A 20000-nucleotide genomic window follows, 5' to 3' on the forward strand; every position below is an offset into this window, starting at 1 on the left:
TCCCAACAACAACACTACCACCAACAACACCGACACTACCACCAACAACAACAACCTACCACCGACAACAACAACACTACCACCGACAACAACAACACTACCACCGACCAACAACAACACTACCACCAACAACAACAACAACACTACCACCGACAACAACAACACTACCACAGACAACAACAACACTACCACCAACACAACAACAACACTACCACCGACAACAACAACACTACCACAGACAACAACAACACTACCACCAACAACAACAACACTACCACCAACAACAACAACACTACCACCAACAACAACAACAGCAAAAAACAACAACACCGTCACCACCACAAACACCATAACCCACAAAGTAAACAGACGATTTTGTTAGTCTTTAATAAAATACCATCATATAAACTATATAAAAAGTTTATCATGTCACATAACAAAGTCGATGAAAGTGGAGTTTAAACCCTTTCATCTGTGTAATTTTTCATATTTTCTCGTCGTCGCTGATGAAACTGTTTTTCTCTCGTGTTCTGATCTGAAGGTAAACGGATCCACTCGATGGTCGCCCACCTGGACTCGGTCACGTGTCTCGCTGTGGATCCAAACGGGCTTACCTCATGTCTGGAAGTGAGTGTCTGCTGCTGCCGGACGGGTCCAACGTGTAGAGAACCCGTTCACACACTCACCCTCTCTCTCTCCCTCCCTCTCTCTCTCTCACTCTCTCACCCTCTCTCCTCTCTCTCCTCTCTCTCTCTCTCTCTCCTCTCTCTCTCTCTCTCTCCTCTCTCTCTCTCTCTCACTCTCTCTCTCTCTCTCTCTCTCCTCTCTCTCTCTCTCTCTCCTCTCTCCTCCTTCTCTCTCTCTCTTCTCTCTCCATCTCTCTCCTCATCCCTTCTCTCTCTCTACTCATTCTCTCCTCTCTCTCTCTCTTCTCTCTTCTCTCTCTTCTCTCTCTCCCCCCTCTCTCTCTCTCTCTCTCTCTCTCTCTCTCTCTCTCTCTCTCCCTCCCTCCCCCCGCAGGTCACGACTGCTCCATCCGTCTGTGGAACATGGAGAGCAAGACGTGCATCCAGGAGTTCCACCGCTCACCGCAAGAAGTCCGAGGAGTCGATCCACGACGTGGCGTTCCACCCCACCAAGTGCTACATCGGCAGCGCCGGGGCCGACGCGCTCGCCAAAGTCTTCGTATGACGTGAGAGCTGCGGGAGCGTGGGAGGAGCTTCGGAGGACGGGCGGGGCGGAAGCGTGGCGGAGATCGTGACCGTGGACGTTGACTTTGGCTGGACCGGGTCCTGAAACCAACAAACCTCTGGATGAGACGGCGGACGGAACAGGAAGTGGCGACTAAATCGAACCAGGAAACTCTCGGTACATTTCAGTAAAGCTGGAATCTTTCTTCTTCTTCTCTCTCCGTCACCGACCCCAAACGCTGACACATGCTCATGAAAATGTGCCTTTTTTTTCTCCACAACGTAAATTCTTTAGGTGTTTCCTCCTTCAAAATAAGACGAGCCACTTTTTTGAGTTTATCCGACGTCTTCGAAGGCGACGTCTTCGCGGCGACGTCTTCGCGGCGACGCCCGGCTCAGCAGCAGGACTCATTGAGACTGAATCTGGTGTGATTGTTATTGTTTCCCGTCTAAGCCGCAGCAGGAAGAGGACTCGATCATCAGAGGTCGTGACCCCGAGCGGCTCTGGAGCCGGACAGTTGCGGCGGCGGAGACTCTGTCAGCAGGTCAGGTCACACACGTCTGAAGAGTTTCACTTCAAAAGACACAAAAACACGAGAACACGCGTCGGAGCGGAGGTCGAATAATGATCCCGTTCATCTCTGTCCAGTCAGAGTTCCACGAATTTTACACTTAAAAAATAAAATAATCACAGATTTTAAGGATAAAGTCATAAATAAGTTGCTTTGAGGGATGAGCGGTTGAAGATGAATGAATGAAAGTCATATTTTAATTTTATATTTTTAAATTGTCGCCTTTTCTTTACTTAAATAAAAACATTTCCAACATAAATTGATGCATAAAAGAAGAAACCAGAGAAAAAACAGCCACAAATTATAAAAGAATAAAAAACTAAAAGGCCAAATTCTTTTCCGTCGACTACGAAGAGTTTTTATTATATTATTATTTATAATTATTACATTTTTATATTTTAGATTCTCACCTGTGTTCGTCTTTGTGTAAATGAAAAGATTTCCAACATAAAATGTGCATAAAAATCCACCTTTTATTTTGAAAAACCACTGCACCCTGACTCACAGGTGCAACACTCCCTCCAGTACAGTAGGGGCAGCACCAGCTGATTAAATCTGCCATAAAATAGGAAGAAGAAGAAGAAGAAGCGATGTTGAAGCTGCGATGAAATAAACAACGCAAAAGCTACAAAAACAGCCACAAATAAAATTAATAGAGCGAATAATTATAATTATAATTATAATAATTATAATTATAATTATTATAATTATAATTATAATTATAATTATTATAATTATAATTATAATTATAATAATTATAATTATTATAATTATAATTATAATTATAATAATTATAATTATAATTATAATTATTATAATTATAATAATAATCTATAAACGTCGATGAGAACGGAGTCAAAATATTGCAGGAAAAAAAAGGAATATTAAGTCATAATAAGTTGCTTTAAGTCAAATTAATATATGTTTATATTTCAGATTGGCACCTTTGTTTTTCTTTACATGAATAAAACCTTTTCAAAATAAAATGTTCATAAAAATCCATAAAATATTGCAGGAAAAAAAGGAATATTTTCAGAATGAAGAATGAAGCTGTGATAAAATAAGTTGTTTCAAATCATATTATTATATTTTAAAATGTCTTTAAATGCATTAAAACATTTACGATAGACTGCTGCGTAAAAATCCAGCTTTTATTTTGAAGAGATACGCCTGAATTCAGGTGTTTGACGCTGAAACTCTTAATGAGTTGAAAGGGAAACGTGCAGCGTCGGTGTCTGAGCTCCTCTGACTGAACACGGACACTTCAGGACGGAGCTCCTGTCCTTTTGAGACGCTTCAGATGTTTGTGTTTGTGATATTCTGTGAACACGTCTGTCGTCAGGATGAGACGCTTTGATGGTTTTAGATCAAATTCACCTGAAAGAACAGAAATATTTCAGGGTCGGATTCTTCGGTTTCAGGTTCATTTTTAGATTAAAAGTGAAATTCTGGTGTAAACTCCTCCTCCAGGGTCTTTGTCTGCACTTTAATCCTCAGTAACCATGGAGACGGTTTTTATTAAGGTAGAAATCCAGGAGAGATGCTAACAGCAGGACGTGGCTAACAGTGGTTAGCTCGGGGCAGCACGGTGAAGGCATTCAAAGTCGTTTTTAACTCTATTGCCTCAAATTCACATTAACAGGCAATGAACGACACGAGTGAGTACAGAGAAGCATGTTGAGGTTGGGTCTCACCTGTCACACATACACAGCACTGTGAAGGGTGAAGCACACACATGATTAATGTTATAGCTGCAGTATGATACAGGTGTGTAAGAGTCAGTGACTGGGGCCCGCCTTCTCATAACAACAGGTCCTTTTAGCTGTAATTGTGGCGTCGACATGTTTTACTTTCTGCATTCAAAGGTCTTTTTTAACCACTAATGCTGCTGAAAATAACAGCAAACCTCTGCAGCAGCATGAGAAGAGTCCCTACACACACACACACACACACACACACACACACCACACACACACACACACACACACACACACACACACACCACACACACACACGAGAAGAGTCCCTACACACACACACACACACACACACACACACACACACACACCAGAAGAGTCCCTACACACACACACACACACACACACACACACACACACACGAGAAGAGTCCCTACACACACACACACACACACACACACACACACACACACACACACGAGAAGAGTCCCTACACACACACACACACACACACACACACACACAAGAAGAGTCCCTACACACACAACAAAGCATCATCAGCGTAGTTAGTGAAGCCAGAGTTTATTAAAGAGTGTTTTAAAGACTTACCTACTGGTCCCTGTACCAGCTCCTCTCATAGTAAAGTCCATTACAGTGGAAGGAGCCCATTGCTGCTTTGTTGTGTGTGTAGGGACTCTTCTCATGCTGCTGCAGAGGTTTGCTGTTATTTTCAGCAGCATTAGTGGTTAAAAAAGACCTTTGAATGCCTTCACCGTGCTGCCCCGAGCTAACCACTGTTAGCCACGTCCGGCTGTTAGCATCTCTCCTGGATTTCTACCTTAAAAACTGTCTCCATGGTTACGGAGGATTAAGTGCAGACAAAGACCCTGGGGTGATGTGACGGCGGCGTATTCTCTGAGTCGGTCGTTTTTGATCGACACTTTTCCGTCGACGCTCCGTTTGGATAAAAAAACTGCTGCTTTTTATCGTGTTTAACGAAACTGCAGTGAGAAAAGAACCTGCAGCGACGCGTTTCTTCTGTTTCACTTTGATCATATTTATTAATTAACTCAAAAAGCCAAAAGATTCAACTGAGGCGGCGAGATGCTTCCCGCTAAAACCTGTCGTCGCTAATGCTAATTAGCTCATTTGGTTGTGAAATAACGACGTGAGTGCCACTTTATACGCTGCCTGCCTGGAAACACTGTATTTTGTGTAATTATTGGTATTTTTTTGAGGGATTATGCGTTTTTTTAAGGACTCTTTTGTGTTTTCGGGGACAGACTTTTAAGATAGGTCGATATTTTTCTTACGTTTTCTCTGTTTTACTTGAAACGTGAAGTTGGTTCTTTGGGTTCCTGCTGCTGGTGTTAGAAGTCCGTATCCCCGACTTCACCTCGCAGCGCTACGTAACACTTTGTTTTTGCTTCTCACCAAACGATCATCTCAAACCTGCAGCTGTGTTCACGGGGCGGGGTTTGTGTTGCTTTCCTTTCTCACTGTGTAAAAAGGGTAAACAGATGTGTGTGTGTGTGTGTGTGTGTGTGTGTGTGTACAGTTTTTAAGTATTAAAGCAGATGTATTTATAAACGTGGTGTAATTTAAGGGACATTTTAACGGCTAAGTGAAAGTCAGCGCATCATTTAGCGGCTCCAGGCTGAGACGGACGATCAAACGTTATTTATGTAAATTCAGATTTCCTGTAAAAAAACACAGAAATGTCATTTTTGGGCGAACTGCTCCTTTAACGGTCGTTTTAATGTGACGCAGACTTTGTTGTTATTTCAACTTTAATTCTGGCACTTTGTAAAAATGTCTGTTTTTAAAAGCGTTCACCTCAAATCCAGCAGAAAACAACCGGAGGCCATTTCCATGAAGCGAGTAAACCCGAATTATTTCAGTCAGTCGGACTCATTCGGTTTCAGCTCAGTTACTATGGCAACTTATGCAGGCAAGCTAGTCTGGTCTGGGGTCTAACTGACAGGCTAACTGTTGGACTTACTGTTGGACTAAATGTCAGGCTAACTGTCAGGCTAACTGCCAGGCTAACTGTCAGGCTAACTGTCGGACGAAATGTCAGGCTAACTGTCAGGCTAACTTGCACGCTAGCTGTCGGACTAACTGTCAGGCTAACTGTTGGACTGTCAGGCTAACTGTCAGGCTAAATGTCAGGCTAACTGCTGGACTAACTGTTGGACTAACTGTCGGACTAAATGTCAGGCTAACTGTTGGACTGTCAAGCTACCTGTTGGACTAACTGTCGGACTAACTGTTTGACTAACTGTCAGGCTAACGGTCACGCTAGCTGTCCGTCTAACTGCCAGGCTAACTGTCGGACTAACTGTAAGGCTATCTGATAGGCTAACTGCCAAGCTAATTGTCAGGCTAACTGTCATGCTAGCTGTCGGACTAACAGTCAGGCTAACTGTCGGACTAACTGCCAGGCTAACTGTCACGCTAGCTGTCGGACTAACTGCCAGGCTAACTGTCAAACTAACTGACAGGCTAACTACCAGACTATCTGACAGGCTAATTGTCAGGCTATCTGTCAAACAAACTGTCGGACTAACAGACAGGCTAACTGTCGAACCAACTGACAGGCTAACTGACGGACTAACTGTCAGGCTAAATGTCAGGCTAACTGTCGGACTGTCACGCTAGCGGTCAGACTAACTGTCAGACTAACTGTCAGGCTAATTTTCACTTCCTGCAGAATCGTTGAATAAAACCCGACTCTTGAACTTAATTTCACTTTTAGAGCAAAAGAAAACGTGTTTTTGCCAAAAACGCAACGCTTTCACACTTTGGTTGTGAAACGTCTCACGCTAACACGAGCGCGCGCGGTGACGCAGCTCCACTCTTCTATATTCAGCGTCTCCAGAGGCCAAAAGCAGCTGCGCCTGGTTCAGCGCGTAAATGACTTTGTCCTTTCATGTGTACAGTGGAACTATAAAGAGGTCAGAGATCAGAGGTCAGAGGTCAGAGATTAGAGATTAGAGATCAGAGGTCAGAGATTAGAGATTAGCGCTCGTCTGGATGAAGTTCATTCAGATGTTGTTCCTTTTTCATTGTTGTTGTTTTTTCTCCAAATGGGAGAGTGACAGATTTTATCAGTAACAATAAAAGAATATGTTGTATATCATCATGTGTTTTATTTATTTTCTTACAGATTCACTCACAGGAAGCTGAGAACACACACACACACACACACACACATACACACACACACACACACACACACACACACACACACACATACACACACACACATTTGAATATATGTGTGTGTGTATAAATATGTCCTCAAAGCAATTTCAGTCAAAAACAACTGACTAAATATATGTATGTTTATAAATATGCGTAATGTAATATAATATTATATATATAATGTGTTATATGAATACATATATAAATAAATATAAATATATTTTTTTATATTTATGTGAAAAAAAATATATTTACATAATAAATCAAAGATAGAGTACAAATTTAAAAAAATCTCTCCCGTCATTAATCTTTTTTTTTAAATTTAATTTTATTTAATTTTATTAAACAATATAAATGTACAAAAATTCAATGTTTACAATAAACATCACATTAGTGACGTAATTAATAAATTAATCAAAGATAGAGTTCAAATTAAAAAACTATAGTTACGTAATTAATCTTTTTTTAAATTTAAATTTAATAATAAACAAACAAAAATAAACATTAGCGTGGTGACGTCTTTGAACCGTAAACGTTAGCGCGTTGACGTCACTGAGCAGCCGCCGTAAACGTTAGCGCGTTGACGTCACTGAGCAGCCGACGTAAACATTAGCAGGAGAAGCTAACGTTAGCCGCCGTAAACATTAGCAGAGGAAGCTAACGTTAGCCGCCGTAAACGTTAGCGCGGTGACGTCACTGAGCCGCCGACGTAAACATTAGCAGGAGAAGCTAACTTTAGCCGCCGTAAACATTAGCAGAGGAAGCTAACGTTAGCCGCCGTAAACAAAGCTCCGGACTGTTAAAGAACTGAAAAACTGCTTCACGTGCGGAGAGGATATGAATGTTAATGCGCGTGAATAACGGAAGTAAGTGTGAAGAGACTTATTCACGCGACAGTTTCAACACGACACGGAAATTAACTCAAAAAAACGGCCGTTTGAGTTTTAGTCAGCTAGCATCAACATGCTAACGAGGAGCTAAGTGTTTACGTTGGATCCACTCTGACTGTTTGTTGTTGTTGTTTATTGTTTATTATCGTGTTTAACGGGTGCACGGTCACCGGCGGGTGTAAAGGATGTGTGTTAGATCTGTGAACGTGATGTTAGCGCCATTTTAACAGTTTATTTCTTGGTTCAAGGCGTTTTAATATTTATATAACAGCCTTAAAGTGGACCTACAGGGTACATGAATAACATACAGTTTAAAGATAATACAAAATAAATCAAATAACAGCTCATTAAAAAGGGAATAAGGCAGAAAACCATTTAAATACCGTTTAATAATCATAACAAATCAATCATCATTAGATATTTTAGATTAGATCTCCACACTGGCCTGGGAACGCCTCAGGATCCCCCAGTTAGAGCTGGTTAATGTGGCCCGGGAAAGGGAAGTTTGGGGTCCCCTGCTAAAGCTGCTGCCCCCGAGACCTGATCCAGGATCAGAGGCTGGAGCTGCTGCCCCTGAGACCTGATCCAGGATCAGAGTCTGGAGCTGCTGCCCCTGAGACCTGATCCAGGACCAGAGGCTGGAGCTGCTGCCCCCGAGACCTGATCCAGGATCAGAGGCTGGAGCTGCTGCCCCTGAGACCTGATCCAGGATCAGAGGCTGGAGATGAGATGATGTGATCTTTGAAGGGGTAGACCTATAATTATTATAATGGCATAAAATGATCGTTTATCGCAATAATTTCTAGGACAATTTATCGCCCAGCTAAATGTGTTATTGTGGCGGGTCTAGGTATCGGCGAGCGCAGCAGCCCACTTCGGCCGATACAGACACACTTAAAAACATATTGTGGGATATTATCGGATGTATCTGTCCATCGCTTCTCTCCGGGGTGAAATGTCCATTTAACTAAAGTCGTGTTGCTCCCTTCGCTCCCCTGCAGCTCTTCTCCAGACCGTGCCGGTCCGACAGCAGCTGCTGAGTCCGGCCCCGGAGCTGCCATGAGCCGGCCTGCAGCGGTCTGACTGTGAGATAATGGCTGCAGAGCTGTTTCCCACCAAGAAGCTGGTTCCCTCCGCCTCGTCCATCCAGCAGCAGCACCAGCAGCAGAACCTGACCAACAACAACACCAGCACCGCCGCACAGGGCTGCTGCAACTGGCAGGGCCTGTACCCGACCATCCGGGAGAGGTCAGTGGGAACCGCAGACCTGCGTGACACTGTTGATGATGATGATGATGATGATGATGATGATGATGATGATGATGAAGAGCAGATATTCCTTTATTTAAGGACACAGTTAAAAAACAAACAAACGAGTGATTCACAGTGCATGGAACATGATTGTTGTTAAGGAGCACGTATCCATGCAGAGTATTTATGAAGAGGTTACTTTCAGGGCGCCCTCCCACTGTGCTTAGATGTGCTTAGACATGCTTAGACTGTTCTTCTTCTGTTCCCTCAATTTACATCATGAAAATGACACAATGATGAAAAACAAATGTTACGAGTCTCAATTAAAAAAAAACAACCTAAAAAAGGCGTCTCAGGCGACACAGAGCGGCCTGTGGACGCACCGGGGCTCCCTTTGTTTTTATTGTTATTGTTGCTGTGCAGCTCTGTGTGTGGAGGTGCAGGTCTCCTGGTGTCTAAACACAACACTGTCTTACAGTTTGTTTTACAGTGTCAATGATTCTCGTGTCTTTGCAGGAATTCAGTCATGTTTAACAATGAGATGATGGCGGATGTTCACTTTGTGGTGGGGCCGCCCGGCGGGACGCAGCGCGTGCCGGGACACAAGGTAAAAGCCCCCAACGCTATTGGCTGCTGCCATGGAAACACAACGGGACAGAAAGTCTAACATTAAAATATTCATTCACACTAAATATTTTTTTTATGGAAAAGCAAAACTTTGATTCTACAGATTGAACCTTTAATGAACTTGTAAAAACAGTTGGTTCAGTCCTGATGGGATCAAATGTTTGTATCTGCTGTAACTGGAGATCTTGTTTCCTGCCGTCCCTCCGTCAGTACGTCCTCGCCGTCGGCAGCTCCGTGTTCCACGCCATGTTTTACGGAGAACTGGCGGAGGATCAGGAGGAGATCCGGATCCCTGACGTGGAGCCTCCCTCGTTCCTGGCCATGTTGAAGTATGTCGCCCTCTGATTCAGTGTTTATGGTCTGAGGGCGTTGAGTTCGTCTCTGTCAGAAAAGTGTTTAGATCCAATTTTATTGAACATTAAAAAGAGTAATGAGCCCCTTCCCTTCTCAGGTACATCTACTGCGATGAGATCGACCTCTGCGCTGACACCGTGCTCGCTACCCTCTACGCCGCCAAAAAGTACATCGTGCCTCACCTGGCCCGGGCCTGTGTCAACTTCCTGGAGACGAGCCTGAGCGCCAAGAACGCCTGCGTGCTGCTGTCTCAGAGCTGCCTGTTCGAGGAGCCCGACCTGACGCAGCGCTGCTGGGAGGTGATCGACGCTCAGGCCGAGCTCGCTCTGCGCTCCGAAGGCTTCTGCGACATCGACACCCAGACGCTGGAGAGCATCCTGCGGCGGGAGACGCTCAACGCCAAAGAGATGGTGGTGTTCGAGGCGGCGCTGAACTGGGCAGAGGCCGAGTGTCAACGGCAAGACCTGACGCCGACCATCGAGAACAAGCGCCTGGTGCTGGGGAAGGCCATCTACCTGATCCGCGTCCCCACCATGGTGCTGGAGGACTTCGCCAACGGGGCGGCGCAGTCGGGCGTGCTCACGCTCAACGAGACCAACGACATCTTCCTGTGGTACACCGCCGCCAACAAGCCCGAACTGTTGTTCTGCACCAAACCTCGTAAAGGTTTGGCGCCGCAGCGCTGCCACCGCTTCCAGTCCTGCGCCTACAGGAGCAACCAGTGGCGGTACCGAGGCCGCTGCGACAGCATCCAGTTCGCCGTGGACAAGCGCGTCTTCATCGCCGGCTTCGGCCTGTACGGCTCCAGCTGCGGCTCGGCCGAGTACAGCGCCAAGATCGAGCTGAAGCGTCAGGGCGTGTCGATGGCCCAGAGGATCATCAAGTTCTTCTCGGACGGCTCCAGCATCACGTTCCCCGTGTCCTTCGACAACCCGGTGCAGATCGAGCCCGACACCTTCTACACCGCCAGCGTGGTGCTGGACGGCAACGAGCTCAGCTACTTCGGCCAGGAGGGCATGACAGAGGTGCAGTGTGGGAAAGTGACCTTCCAGTTCCAGTGCTCCTCGGACAGCACCAACGGCACCGGCGTGCAGGGAGGCCAGATCCCAGAACTCATCTTCTACGCCTGAGCCGGGCCGCAGGGAGGACGTCGGAGACACGAAGCAACTGAAGACGTTTCTCTTTCTGTCGCTAACGCAGGAATCAAACAGACGGGAAACCGTTAGAGAGGAAATCATGGTATATGCAATTTTATATTATAAGTAACAAGAATAAAAGACGTTTTCTGGAGAAATTAGTTTTGAAAATCCCCAAACAGATAAACTCCTCCGACAGAACGGTCTGTTTTTGGCTCACGCGGTGGATTAAATACAAACAACCCTCCGCGTTCTCAACAATGATAATAATAATTACCAATATTCCAAACAGTAGACCACAGCTTAAAACAGTGCTTACTCCGGGTCGGGAATGAGTCCTGACCCCAAGTGAAGGAGTTCAAGTACCTCGGGATCTTGTTCCCGAGTGAGGGGACGATGGAGCGTGAGTTTGGCCGGAGAATCGGAGCAGCGGGGGCGGAGCTGCAGTCGCTCTACCGCACCGTTGTGATGAACAGAGAGCTGAGGAAGACAAAGCTCTGGATCTACCCTCAGTCCTGGTTCCTACCCTCACCTGTGGTCCTGAAAGCTGGGTCAGGACCCAAAGAACCAGGTCCAGGTCAGGACCCAAAGAACCAGGTCCAGGTCAGGACCCAAAGAACCAGGTCCAGGTCAGGACCCAAAGAACCAGGTCCAGGTCAGGACCCAAAGAACCAGGTCCAGGTCAGGACCCAAAGAACCAGGTCCAGGTCCAAGCGTGTGAAGTGTGTTTCCTCAGGAGGGGGTCTGGAGTCTCCCTTAGAGAGAGGGGGAGAAGTTCAGCATCCGTGAGGAACTCGGAGTAGAGCCGCTGCTCCTTTGTGTTGAAAGGAGCCAGTTGAGGTGGTTCAGGATCATCTAGTAAGGATGAACCCTGGGCGCCTCCCTAGGGAGGTGTTCCAGGCACGTCCAGCTGGGAGGAGGCCTCGGGGAAGACCCAGGACCAGGTGGAGAGATTAGATCTCCACACTGGCCTGGGAACGCCTCAGGATCCCCCAGTTAGAGCTGGTTAATGTGGCCCGGGAAAGGGAAGTTTGGGGTCCCCTGCTGGAGCTGCTGCCCCCGAGACCTGATCCAGGATCAGAGGCTGAAGATGAGATGAGCTTAAAAACTGTTTTTTAGGCCTTTAGTCGTAAAACCGGGCGATAATTCAATCAGATCGACTTTCATCGGGATTAAATCAGATATGGAGATGCACAGTTATGTCGTCCGAATATAATATATTATAATATTATATTATAATATAATATATTATAATATTATATTATAATATAATATTATATAATCATAAAAACAGGCACATGAAGTCAAATGTCTCCAAAACCCTGAAGTAAACAGAAATATGCTTCACCCTGGGGTTGTTTCATGCACACTTATGAATTATTGAATGAACAGAAATCATGTTTTTTCCTCCATGACACATATTTATTTTAAATGTGTTTATTTTTATGCTTTTTAGTCCAAAACAAAACAAAGTCGATGAAAACAGACGTTCAGGAGCTGCTTTGTTTTATAAAACTTCCCTGAAATCCTCCTCAAACTCATTAATAAACAAACTATTATTAATATTCTTGTACACGACCTTTAAAAAAATGACTTATGAACAAACAGAGGAGTTCAGACGTGAAACTAAGTATAAAAAAATCAATAAAAAGAAAATATAGAGTAAAGAAAAGCGGCGAAACGATCAAGCTAGCACGCTAACCTCGTCACAGCGTAGAAACCAGGAAGTGGCTGCGTCGGGGGGATTGCGTAACACCCGTTTTCAGGCTTCTGATTGGTCGAAATCACCTGTTGATTTGTTTTTGACCCTTTTTTGTGATTTCACTTTGACAGAATTTAAGAAGAAAGGAGTTAAAAACCTTCTGTTGTTGTTTAAACACTCATGCTCGTGTGGAAACGAGTGAAGCGTTCATATATAATCCATAAATCGCTCGTCACAGTGGAGCCACTTCTCCGTCTCTTGCCTTAAAGATAAAGAGTTTCTCCTGCAGCTGCATCTTTTTCCTCTCGTCCTGAAACCGTCCTGCAGCGGCGAACACGTCCCCGTGAGCCCGTGCAGGTGTTCACCGTCGCTCGTTTCTGGTCTTTAACGCTGAATTACACATTTGTGTGGTCGTTGTTTGACTCCTGCAGACGTCCTGAACCTTCCTCTGGTGCTCGTCACCGTCGTCGTCTCCTTCTCTCTGAGGAAACAGGACGATTTTACGGTGTCGTGCCGTGTTCAGCCCCCCTGCCGTGAACCGCACCCCCCCTCACATTACAGGTGATGTTCTGCATCAGGAGGCTGTTGTTTCCACCTGTAGGAGCAGCTCAAACACAGGTAACCACGTTAAAAACACACTTTTGAACCTGTGAAGTGCAAGAAAAGCTGGGGTTATATTTAAGTCAAACACATTCAACCTGCTCCAAAGATCCATTTCACTCATGTTGTAATTATGCTGCAGTTTATTTCCACAGAACATACAAAAAGGTGTTGTTTTGTGTTCAATATTATCAGAGTTTGTGATTTAAACTCTTTAAAACTGTTTAAAAACTGTAAGGAACCTGTGTTCTGGCCGTTACCGTGGGTTACCTGTGTATAAACTGCTCCTATAGGTGTAAACAACAGCCTTCTGATGCAGAACGTCACCTTTAATGTGAGGGGGGTGTTTCACGGCAGGGGGGCTGAAAATCATCACAACACAAAAATAAAAAAACGTGAGAAAATCGTCCCTTTGAGCCCGAGGGAGGCAGAAGGGTTAAAGGAGCGTTTCACCCATAATGCACTGGGATCCACCTGCAGTTTAATTGTGCATCTTCTTTTGTGTTCATCTTGTCAACAGCTCCCGTGCTTTTATTTTGAAAAGCTCATGTTTGTGCTCCATCCTGACCGTTTCCTTTGCGTCGGAGTGGACGTTTAAACTTCTCTGTCTCTCTCTCTCTCTCTCTCTGACTCTCTCTCTCTCTCTCTCTCTCTCTCTCTCTCTCTCTCCCCCCCCCCCTCTCTCTCTCTCTGTAAATCTGTTTTCTGTGACTCTCTGATGCAGAAACCTATTTTTGGACGTCCTTTGTTTCCTGTTTGTCTGTTTGTCACAAACAGGAAGTGCAGTGAGTCGTGGCCTTATGAAAATAAAAGGTTAAGATGTAAAAGTTTAGTTCTGTTTTTCCTGCACACACACACACACACACACACACACACGAGTTCACACACACACACACACACACACACGAGTTCACACACACACACACGTCTGAGGTGTTTACATCACTGCGACAGCTTCGCTCCTGGATTTTCCTTTTATTAATGTTAATAAATTAGGAATAATGTTACAAAACCTGGGTGACATATTAAATATATATCATTTAAATGTCTAATGAAATATTCAGATTCATTTCATTCATTAAGCATTTTAATTTAATTCTGTAGATTAAATTTAAAATTATTGTAAAAACATTTTTTCATTATTTATTATTTTTTAATATTTGTTACTTTTAAAAATGACTGATATATTTTTATAGATGATTTTAATGTATTTTTGGAGTTATTTATTTTAAATTAAAAAAAAATGTTATTGTATATTTTATTGTATTTTTAGACTTTTTAACTATAGTTTTTATATTCATTTTTACATTTCTATTGTATATTTTATAGTCTATTTGATAGTATTTTTCAAATTGTTTTATTAAAAAATGATTTATTTATTATAATTTTATAATATATTTTGTATTTTTCATATCGTTTTTTTATTTTTGTAATTGACATATTAGTTATTTTAATTCTTAAAGGATTTCTTGATATTTCTATTGTATTTTTTATATTTATATAGTATTTTTAACATGTTATAATAGTATAATATTTTATAGTATTTTTCATATTGTTTAATTTAAATATTTATAATTAATTGATTAGTTATTTTAATTTTTACGTGTAAACCTGAATTCTCGGCTCTCTGAAGTTTGTCCCTTCGCGCTTTCCGTCTTCACAACAACAACACGGAAGTGCTCTGACAGCAGAGAGCGAAGTTCACCGGGAACCAAAACACCCGTTACACCAGAACCGGGCCGTGTGCAGCAGAGTCCGCTAATGAACCGAATAAAGATCCTCTCGGGACACTTGTGTCGCCCCGGCTCCTCCGAACACACACCGGCACCGTGGAGGACGGGGAGCGGGTCACCGGGCGGCGGCAGCCCGGGGGAGGGGAGCGGGTCGGCGGGCAGCAGCAGCCCGGGGGAGGGGAGCGGGTCAGCGGGCAGCAGCAGCCCGGGGGAGGGGAGCGGGTCAGCGGGCAGCAGCAGCCCGGAGGACGTGGTGGTGGTTCACGGGCTGAGGACCGCGATCGGGAAGGCGAAGAGAGGAGCGTTCAAGGTCTCAACTGTTTCCTGATGTTTATGAATTTATTAATAAATGTTTAAGAGTTTTAAGAGTTTTCTCAACTTTATCCTAAAGTTTATCACAAATTTAATATATTTAATACGAGTGTTTTCAACTGTTTCTGTCTTAGTTATTCTACTTTTTACAATTTTAATACATGTTAAATATATTTATTGTAATCCTCAAAGCAGCTTCAGTCCAAAGCAACTGGACTTGGTTCTTTGTCAGGAAGACGTTTCACCTCTGATCCAAGAGGCTTCATCAGTTCATGTACGCATCTGACCAGGACCAGGACCAGGACCAGGACCAGGACCAGGACCAGGCTGGGACTGGACCAGGGACCAGGACCAGGCTGGGACTGGTCCAACTCTCTGGTGTGAGATCCAGGTATTTAACCTCTCACAGGCCGATGATGTCACTGGAACCCTTTGTGCTCCAAGTGCCAACGACCGTCGTTAGAGTGACAGTCGTTGGTGGAAGTAGGTCTGGACTTGGTTAGTGCTGGTCCAGTCCCAGCCTGGTCCTGGTCCTGGTCCTGGTCCAGTCCCAGCCTGGTCCTGGTCCTGGTCCTGGTCCAGTCCTTGGTAGAATTTGGTCTGGACTTGGTTAGTGCTCCATTGAGTCTTAACGACAGTAGTTGGGGTCACGTGTGTGAACAGTTATTCTTTGAGGTTGGATGAAGGGATGAAAGGGCAGCATTGTAAACTGGAGATAAGTGGCGTCTCAGACCTCCTCCTCTGTTTAGCCAGGGTCCAGTCCCAGCCTGGTCCTGGTCCTGGTGTCTCAGGTTCTGACCCCGTGTTCTCCTGCAGGTTCTAACCTCGTGTTCTCCTGCAGGTTCTAACCTCGTGTTCTCCTGCAGGTTCTAACCTCGTGTTCTTCTCCTGCAGGTTCTAACCTCGTGTTCTCCTGCAGGTTCTAACCTCGTGTTCTCCTGCAGGTTTTAACCCCGTGTTCTCCTGCAGGTTCTAACCTCGTGTTCTCCTGCAGGTTCTAACCCCGTGTTCTCCTGCAGGTTCTAACCCCGGGTTCTCCTGCAGGTTCTAACCTCGTGTTCTCCTGCAGGTTCTAACCCCGTGTTCTCCTGCAGGTTCTAACCCCGTGTTCTCCTGCAGGTTCTAACCCCGTGTTCTCCTGCAGGTTCTAACCCCGGGTTCTCCTGCAGGTTCTAACCCCGTGTTCTCCTGCAGGTTCTAACCTCGTGTTCTCCTGCAGGTTCTAACCTCGTGTTCTCCTGCAGGTTCTAACCTCGTGTTCTCCTGCAGGTTCTAACCCCGTGTTCTCCTGCAGGTTCTAACCTCGTGTTCTCCTGCAGGTTCTAACCCCGTGTTCTCCTGCAGGTTCTAACCCCGGGTTCTCCTGCAGGTTCTAACCCTGTGTTCTCCTGCAGGTTCTAACCCCGTGTTCTCCTGCAGGTTCTAACCCCGTGTTCTCCTGCAGGTTCTAACCCCGTGTTCTCCTGCAGGTTCTAACCTCGTGTTCTCCTGCAGGTTCTAACCTCGTGTTCTCCTGCAGGTTCTAACCCCGTGTTCTCCTGCAGGTTCTAACCTTGTGTTCTCCTGCAGGTTCTAACCTCGTGTTCTCCTGCAGGTTCTAACCCCGTGTTCTCCTGCAGGTTCTAACCCCGTGTTCTCCTGCAGGTTCTAACCTCGTGTTCTCCTGCAGGTTCTAACCCCGTGTTCTCCTGCAGGTTCTAACCCCGTGTTCTCCTGCAGGTTCTAACCCCGTGTTCTCCTGCAGGTTCTAACCCCGTGTTCTCCTGCAGGTTCTAACCTCGTGTTCTCCTGCAGGTTCTAACCCCGTGTTCTCCTGCAGGTTCTAACCTCGTGTTCTCCTGCAGGTTCTAACCTCGTGTTCTCCTGCAGGTTCTAACCTCGTGTTCTCCTGCAGGTTCTAACCCCGTGTTCTCCTGCAGGTTCTAACCCCGTGTTCTCCTGCAGGTTCTAACCCTGCGTTCTCCTGCAGGTTCTAACCTCGTGTTCTCCTGCAGGTTCTAACCTCGTGTTCTCCTGCAGCTTCTAACCTCGTGTTCTCCTGCAGGTTCTAACCCCGTGTTCTCCTGCAGGTTCTAACCTCGTGTTCTCCTGCAGGTTCTAACCCCGTGTTCTCCTGCAGCTTCTAACCTCGTGTTCTCCTGCAGGTTCTAACCCCGTGTTCTCCTGCAGGTTCTAACCTCGTGTTCTCCTGCAGGTTCTAACCTCGTGTTCTCCTGCAGGTTCTAACCCCGTGTTCTCCTGCAGGTTCTAACCCCGTGTTCTCCTGCAGGTTCTAACCCCGTGTTCTCCTCCAGGTTCTAACCCCGTGTTCTCCTGCAGGTTCTAACCCCGGGTTCTCCTGCAGGTTCTAACCCCGGGTTCTCCTCCAGGTTCTAACCCCGGGTTCTCCTGCAGGTTCTAACCTCGTGTTCTCCTGCAGGTTCTAACCTCGTGTTCTCCTGCAGGTTCTAACCTCGTGTTCTCCTGCAGGTTCTAACCTCGTGTTCTCCTGCAGGTTCTAACCCCGTGTTCTCCTGCAGGTTCTAACCTCGTGTTCTCCTGCAGGTTCTAACCTCGTGTTCTCCTGCAGGTTCTAACCCCGTGTTCTCTTGCAGGTTCTAACCCCGTGTTCTCCTGCAGGTTCTAACCTCGTGTTCTCCTGCAGGTTCTAACCTCGTGTTCTCCTGCAGGTTCTAACCTCGTGTTCTCCTGCAGGTTCTAACCCCGTGTTCTCCTGCAGGTTCTAACCCCGTGTTCTCCTGCAGGTTCTAACCCCGTGTTCTCCTGCAGGTTCTAACCCCGTGTTCTCCTGCAGGTTCTAACCCCGTGTTCTCCTGCAGGTTCTAACCTCGTGTTCTCCTGCAGGTTCTAACCCCGTGTTCTCTTGCAGGTTCTAACCTCGTGTTCTCCTGCAGGTTCTAACCCCGTGTTCTCCTGCAGGTTCTAACCCCGTGTTCTCTTGCAGGTTCTAACCTCGGGTTCTCCTGCAGGTTCTAACCTTGTGTTCTCCTGCAGGTTCTAACCCCGTGTTCTCCTGCAGGTTCTAACCCCGTGTTCTCCTGCAGGTTCTAACCTCGTGTTCTCCTGCAGGTTCTAACCCCGTGTTCTCCTGCAGGTTCTAACCTCGTGTTCTCCTGCAGGTTCTAACCCCGTGTTCTCCTGCAGGTTCTAACCCCGGGTTCTCCTGCAGGTTCTAACCTCGTGTTCTCCTGCAGGTTCTAACCCCGGGTTCTCCTGCAGGTTCTAACCCCGGGTTCTCCTGCAGGTTCTAACCTCGTGTTCTCCTGCAGGTTCTAGCCCCGTGTTCTCCTGCAGGTTCTAACCACGTGTTCTCCTGCAGGTTCTAACCTCGTGTTCTCCTGCAGGTTCTAACCCCGTGTTCTCCTGCAGGTTCTAGCCCCGTGTTCTCCTGCAGGTTCTAACCACGTGTTCTCCTGCAGGTTCTAACCTCGTGTTCTCCTGCAGGTTCTAACCTCGTGTTCTCCTGCAGGTTCTAACCTCGTGTTCTCCTGCAGGTTCTAACCTCGTGTTCTCCTGCAGGTTCTAACCCCGGGTTCTCCTGCAGGTTCTAACCCCGGGTTCTCCTGCAGGTTCTAACCCCGTGTTCTCCTGCAGGTTCTAACCCCGTGTTCTCCTGCAGGTTCTAACCCCGGGTTCTCCTGCAGGTTCTAACCCCGTGTTCTCCTGCAGGACTCGACCCCTGACGAGCTGCTGAGTGCAGTGATGACAGCTGTGCTCAAAGATGTCGGACTCTCACCGGACAGACTGGGAGACGTCTGTGTGGGTGAGACGCCACTTTATATTATTATAAATATTATAATTATTATTTATATCACCTGTTTTATATTTATAATATTTATATTAATATATATTTATGTCTCCGTGTGCAGGTAACGTGCTGCAGCCCGGCGCCGGCGCTCTGATGGCGAGAGTAGCTCATTTCCTCAGGTCAGACTCTTCCTCACTCCTTCAGCCAATCCCAGCGTCTCACTGCTGTGGTTCAGCCAATCACAGCGTCTCACTCGTTCAGCCAATCACAGCATCTCACTCGTTCAGCCAATCACAGCGTCTCTCTGCTGTCGTTCAGCCAATCACAGCGTCTCTCTGCTGTCGTTCAGCCAATCACAGCGTCTCTCTGCTGTGGTTCAGCCAATCACAGCGTCCCTCTGCTGTGGTTCAGCCAATCACAGCGTCTCTCTGCTGTGGTTCAGCCAATCACAGCGTCTCTCTGCTGTGGTTCAGCCAATCACAGCGTCTCTCTGCTGTGGTTCAGCCAATCACAGCGTCCCTCTGCTGTGGTTCAGCCAATCACAGCGTCTCTCTGCTGTGGTTCAGCCAATCACAGCGTCTCTCTGCTGTGGTTCAGCCAATCACAGCGTCTCTCTGCTGTGGTTCAGCCAATCACAGCGTCTCTCTGCTGTGGTTCAGCCAATCACAGCGTCTCACTGCTGCCGCTCAGCCAATCACAGCATCTCTCTGCTGTGGTTCAGCCAATCACAGCGTCCCTCTGCTGTGGTTCAGCCAATCACAGCGTCTCTCTGCTGTGGTTCAGCCAATCACAGCGTCTCACTGCTGCCGCTCAGCCAATCACAGCGTCTCACTGCTGTGGTTCAGCCAATCACAGCGTCTCACTGCTGTCGTTCAGCCAATCACAGCGTCTCACTGCCGTCGTTCAGCCAATCACAGCGTCTCTCTGCTGCCGTTCAGCCAATCACAGCGTCTCTCTGCTGCCGTTCAGCCAATCACAGCG

The 20000-nt window shown here is 46.3% G+C and overlaps 3 protein-coding genes across 3 annotated transcripts in view; all 3 read left to right on the top strand.

The window, feature by feature from the left end:
• Positions 1 to 2446, top strand: part of LOC310960892 (striatin-like) — a 31921-nt gene extending 29475 nt beyond the window's left edge. Inside the window, 4 exon segments of the mRNA XM_083932730.1 lie at positions 542 to 607; positions 610 to 627; positions 1021 to 1079; positions 1081 to 2446. Coding sequence (XP_083788856.1) covers positions 542 to 607; positions 610 to 627; positions 1021 to 1079; positions 1081 to 1191 — 254 coding nt within the window. The 3' untranslated portion in view covers positions 1192 to 2446.
• Positions 2447 to 7399: 4953 nt separating this feature from the next.
• On the top strand, positions 7400 to 11444 carry LOC310960967 (BTB/POZ domain-containing protein 3-like). The gene is made up of 5 exons (XM_083932864.1): positions 7400 to 7532; positions 8558 to 8804; positions 9324 to 9414; positions 9645 to 9763; positions 9886 to 11444. Exons 2-5 carry the CDS (start codon positions 8650 to 8652, stop codon positions 10916 to 10918), a joined length of 1398 nt encoding a protein of 465 aa, XP_083788990.1. The 5' UTR covers positions 7400 to 7532; positions 8558 to 8649; the 3' UTR covers positions 10919 to 11444.
• A 3466-nt stretch (positions 11445 to 14910) lies between these two features.
• acaa1 (acetyl-CoA acyltransferase 1) overlaps positions 14911 to 20000 on the top strand; it is an 11821-nt gene continuing 6731 nt past the window's right edge. Inside the window, exons 1-3 of the mRNA XM_083932876.1 lie at positions 14911 to 15269; positions 18941 to 19034; positions 19141 to 19198. Of these exons, the coding sequence (XP_083789002.1) occupies positions 14988 to 15269; positions 18941 to 19034; positions 19141 to 19198 (434 nt within the window). The 5' untranslated portion in view covers positions 14911 to 14987. The remainder of the gene's footprint in view (positions 15270 to 18940; positions 19035 to 19140; positions 19199 to 20000) is intronic.

Source organism: Echiichthys vipera (genome assembly GCF_963691815.1).
Source record: "Echiichthys vipera genome assembly, chromosome: 2".
NCBI lineage: Eukaryota > Metazoa > Chordata > Actinopteri > Perciformes > Trachinidae > Echiichthys > Echiichthys vipera.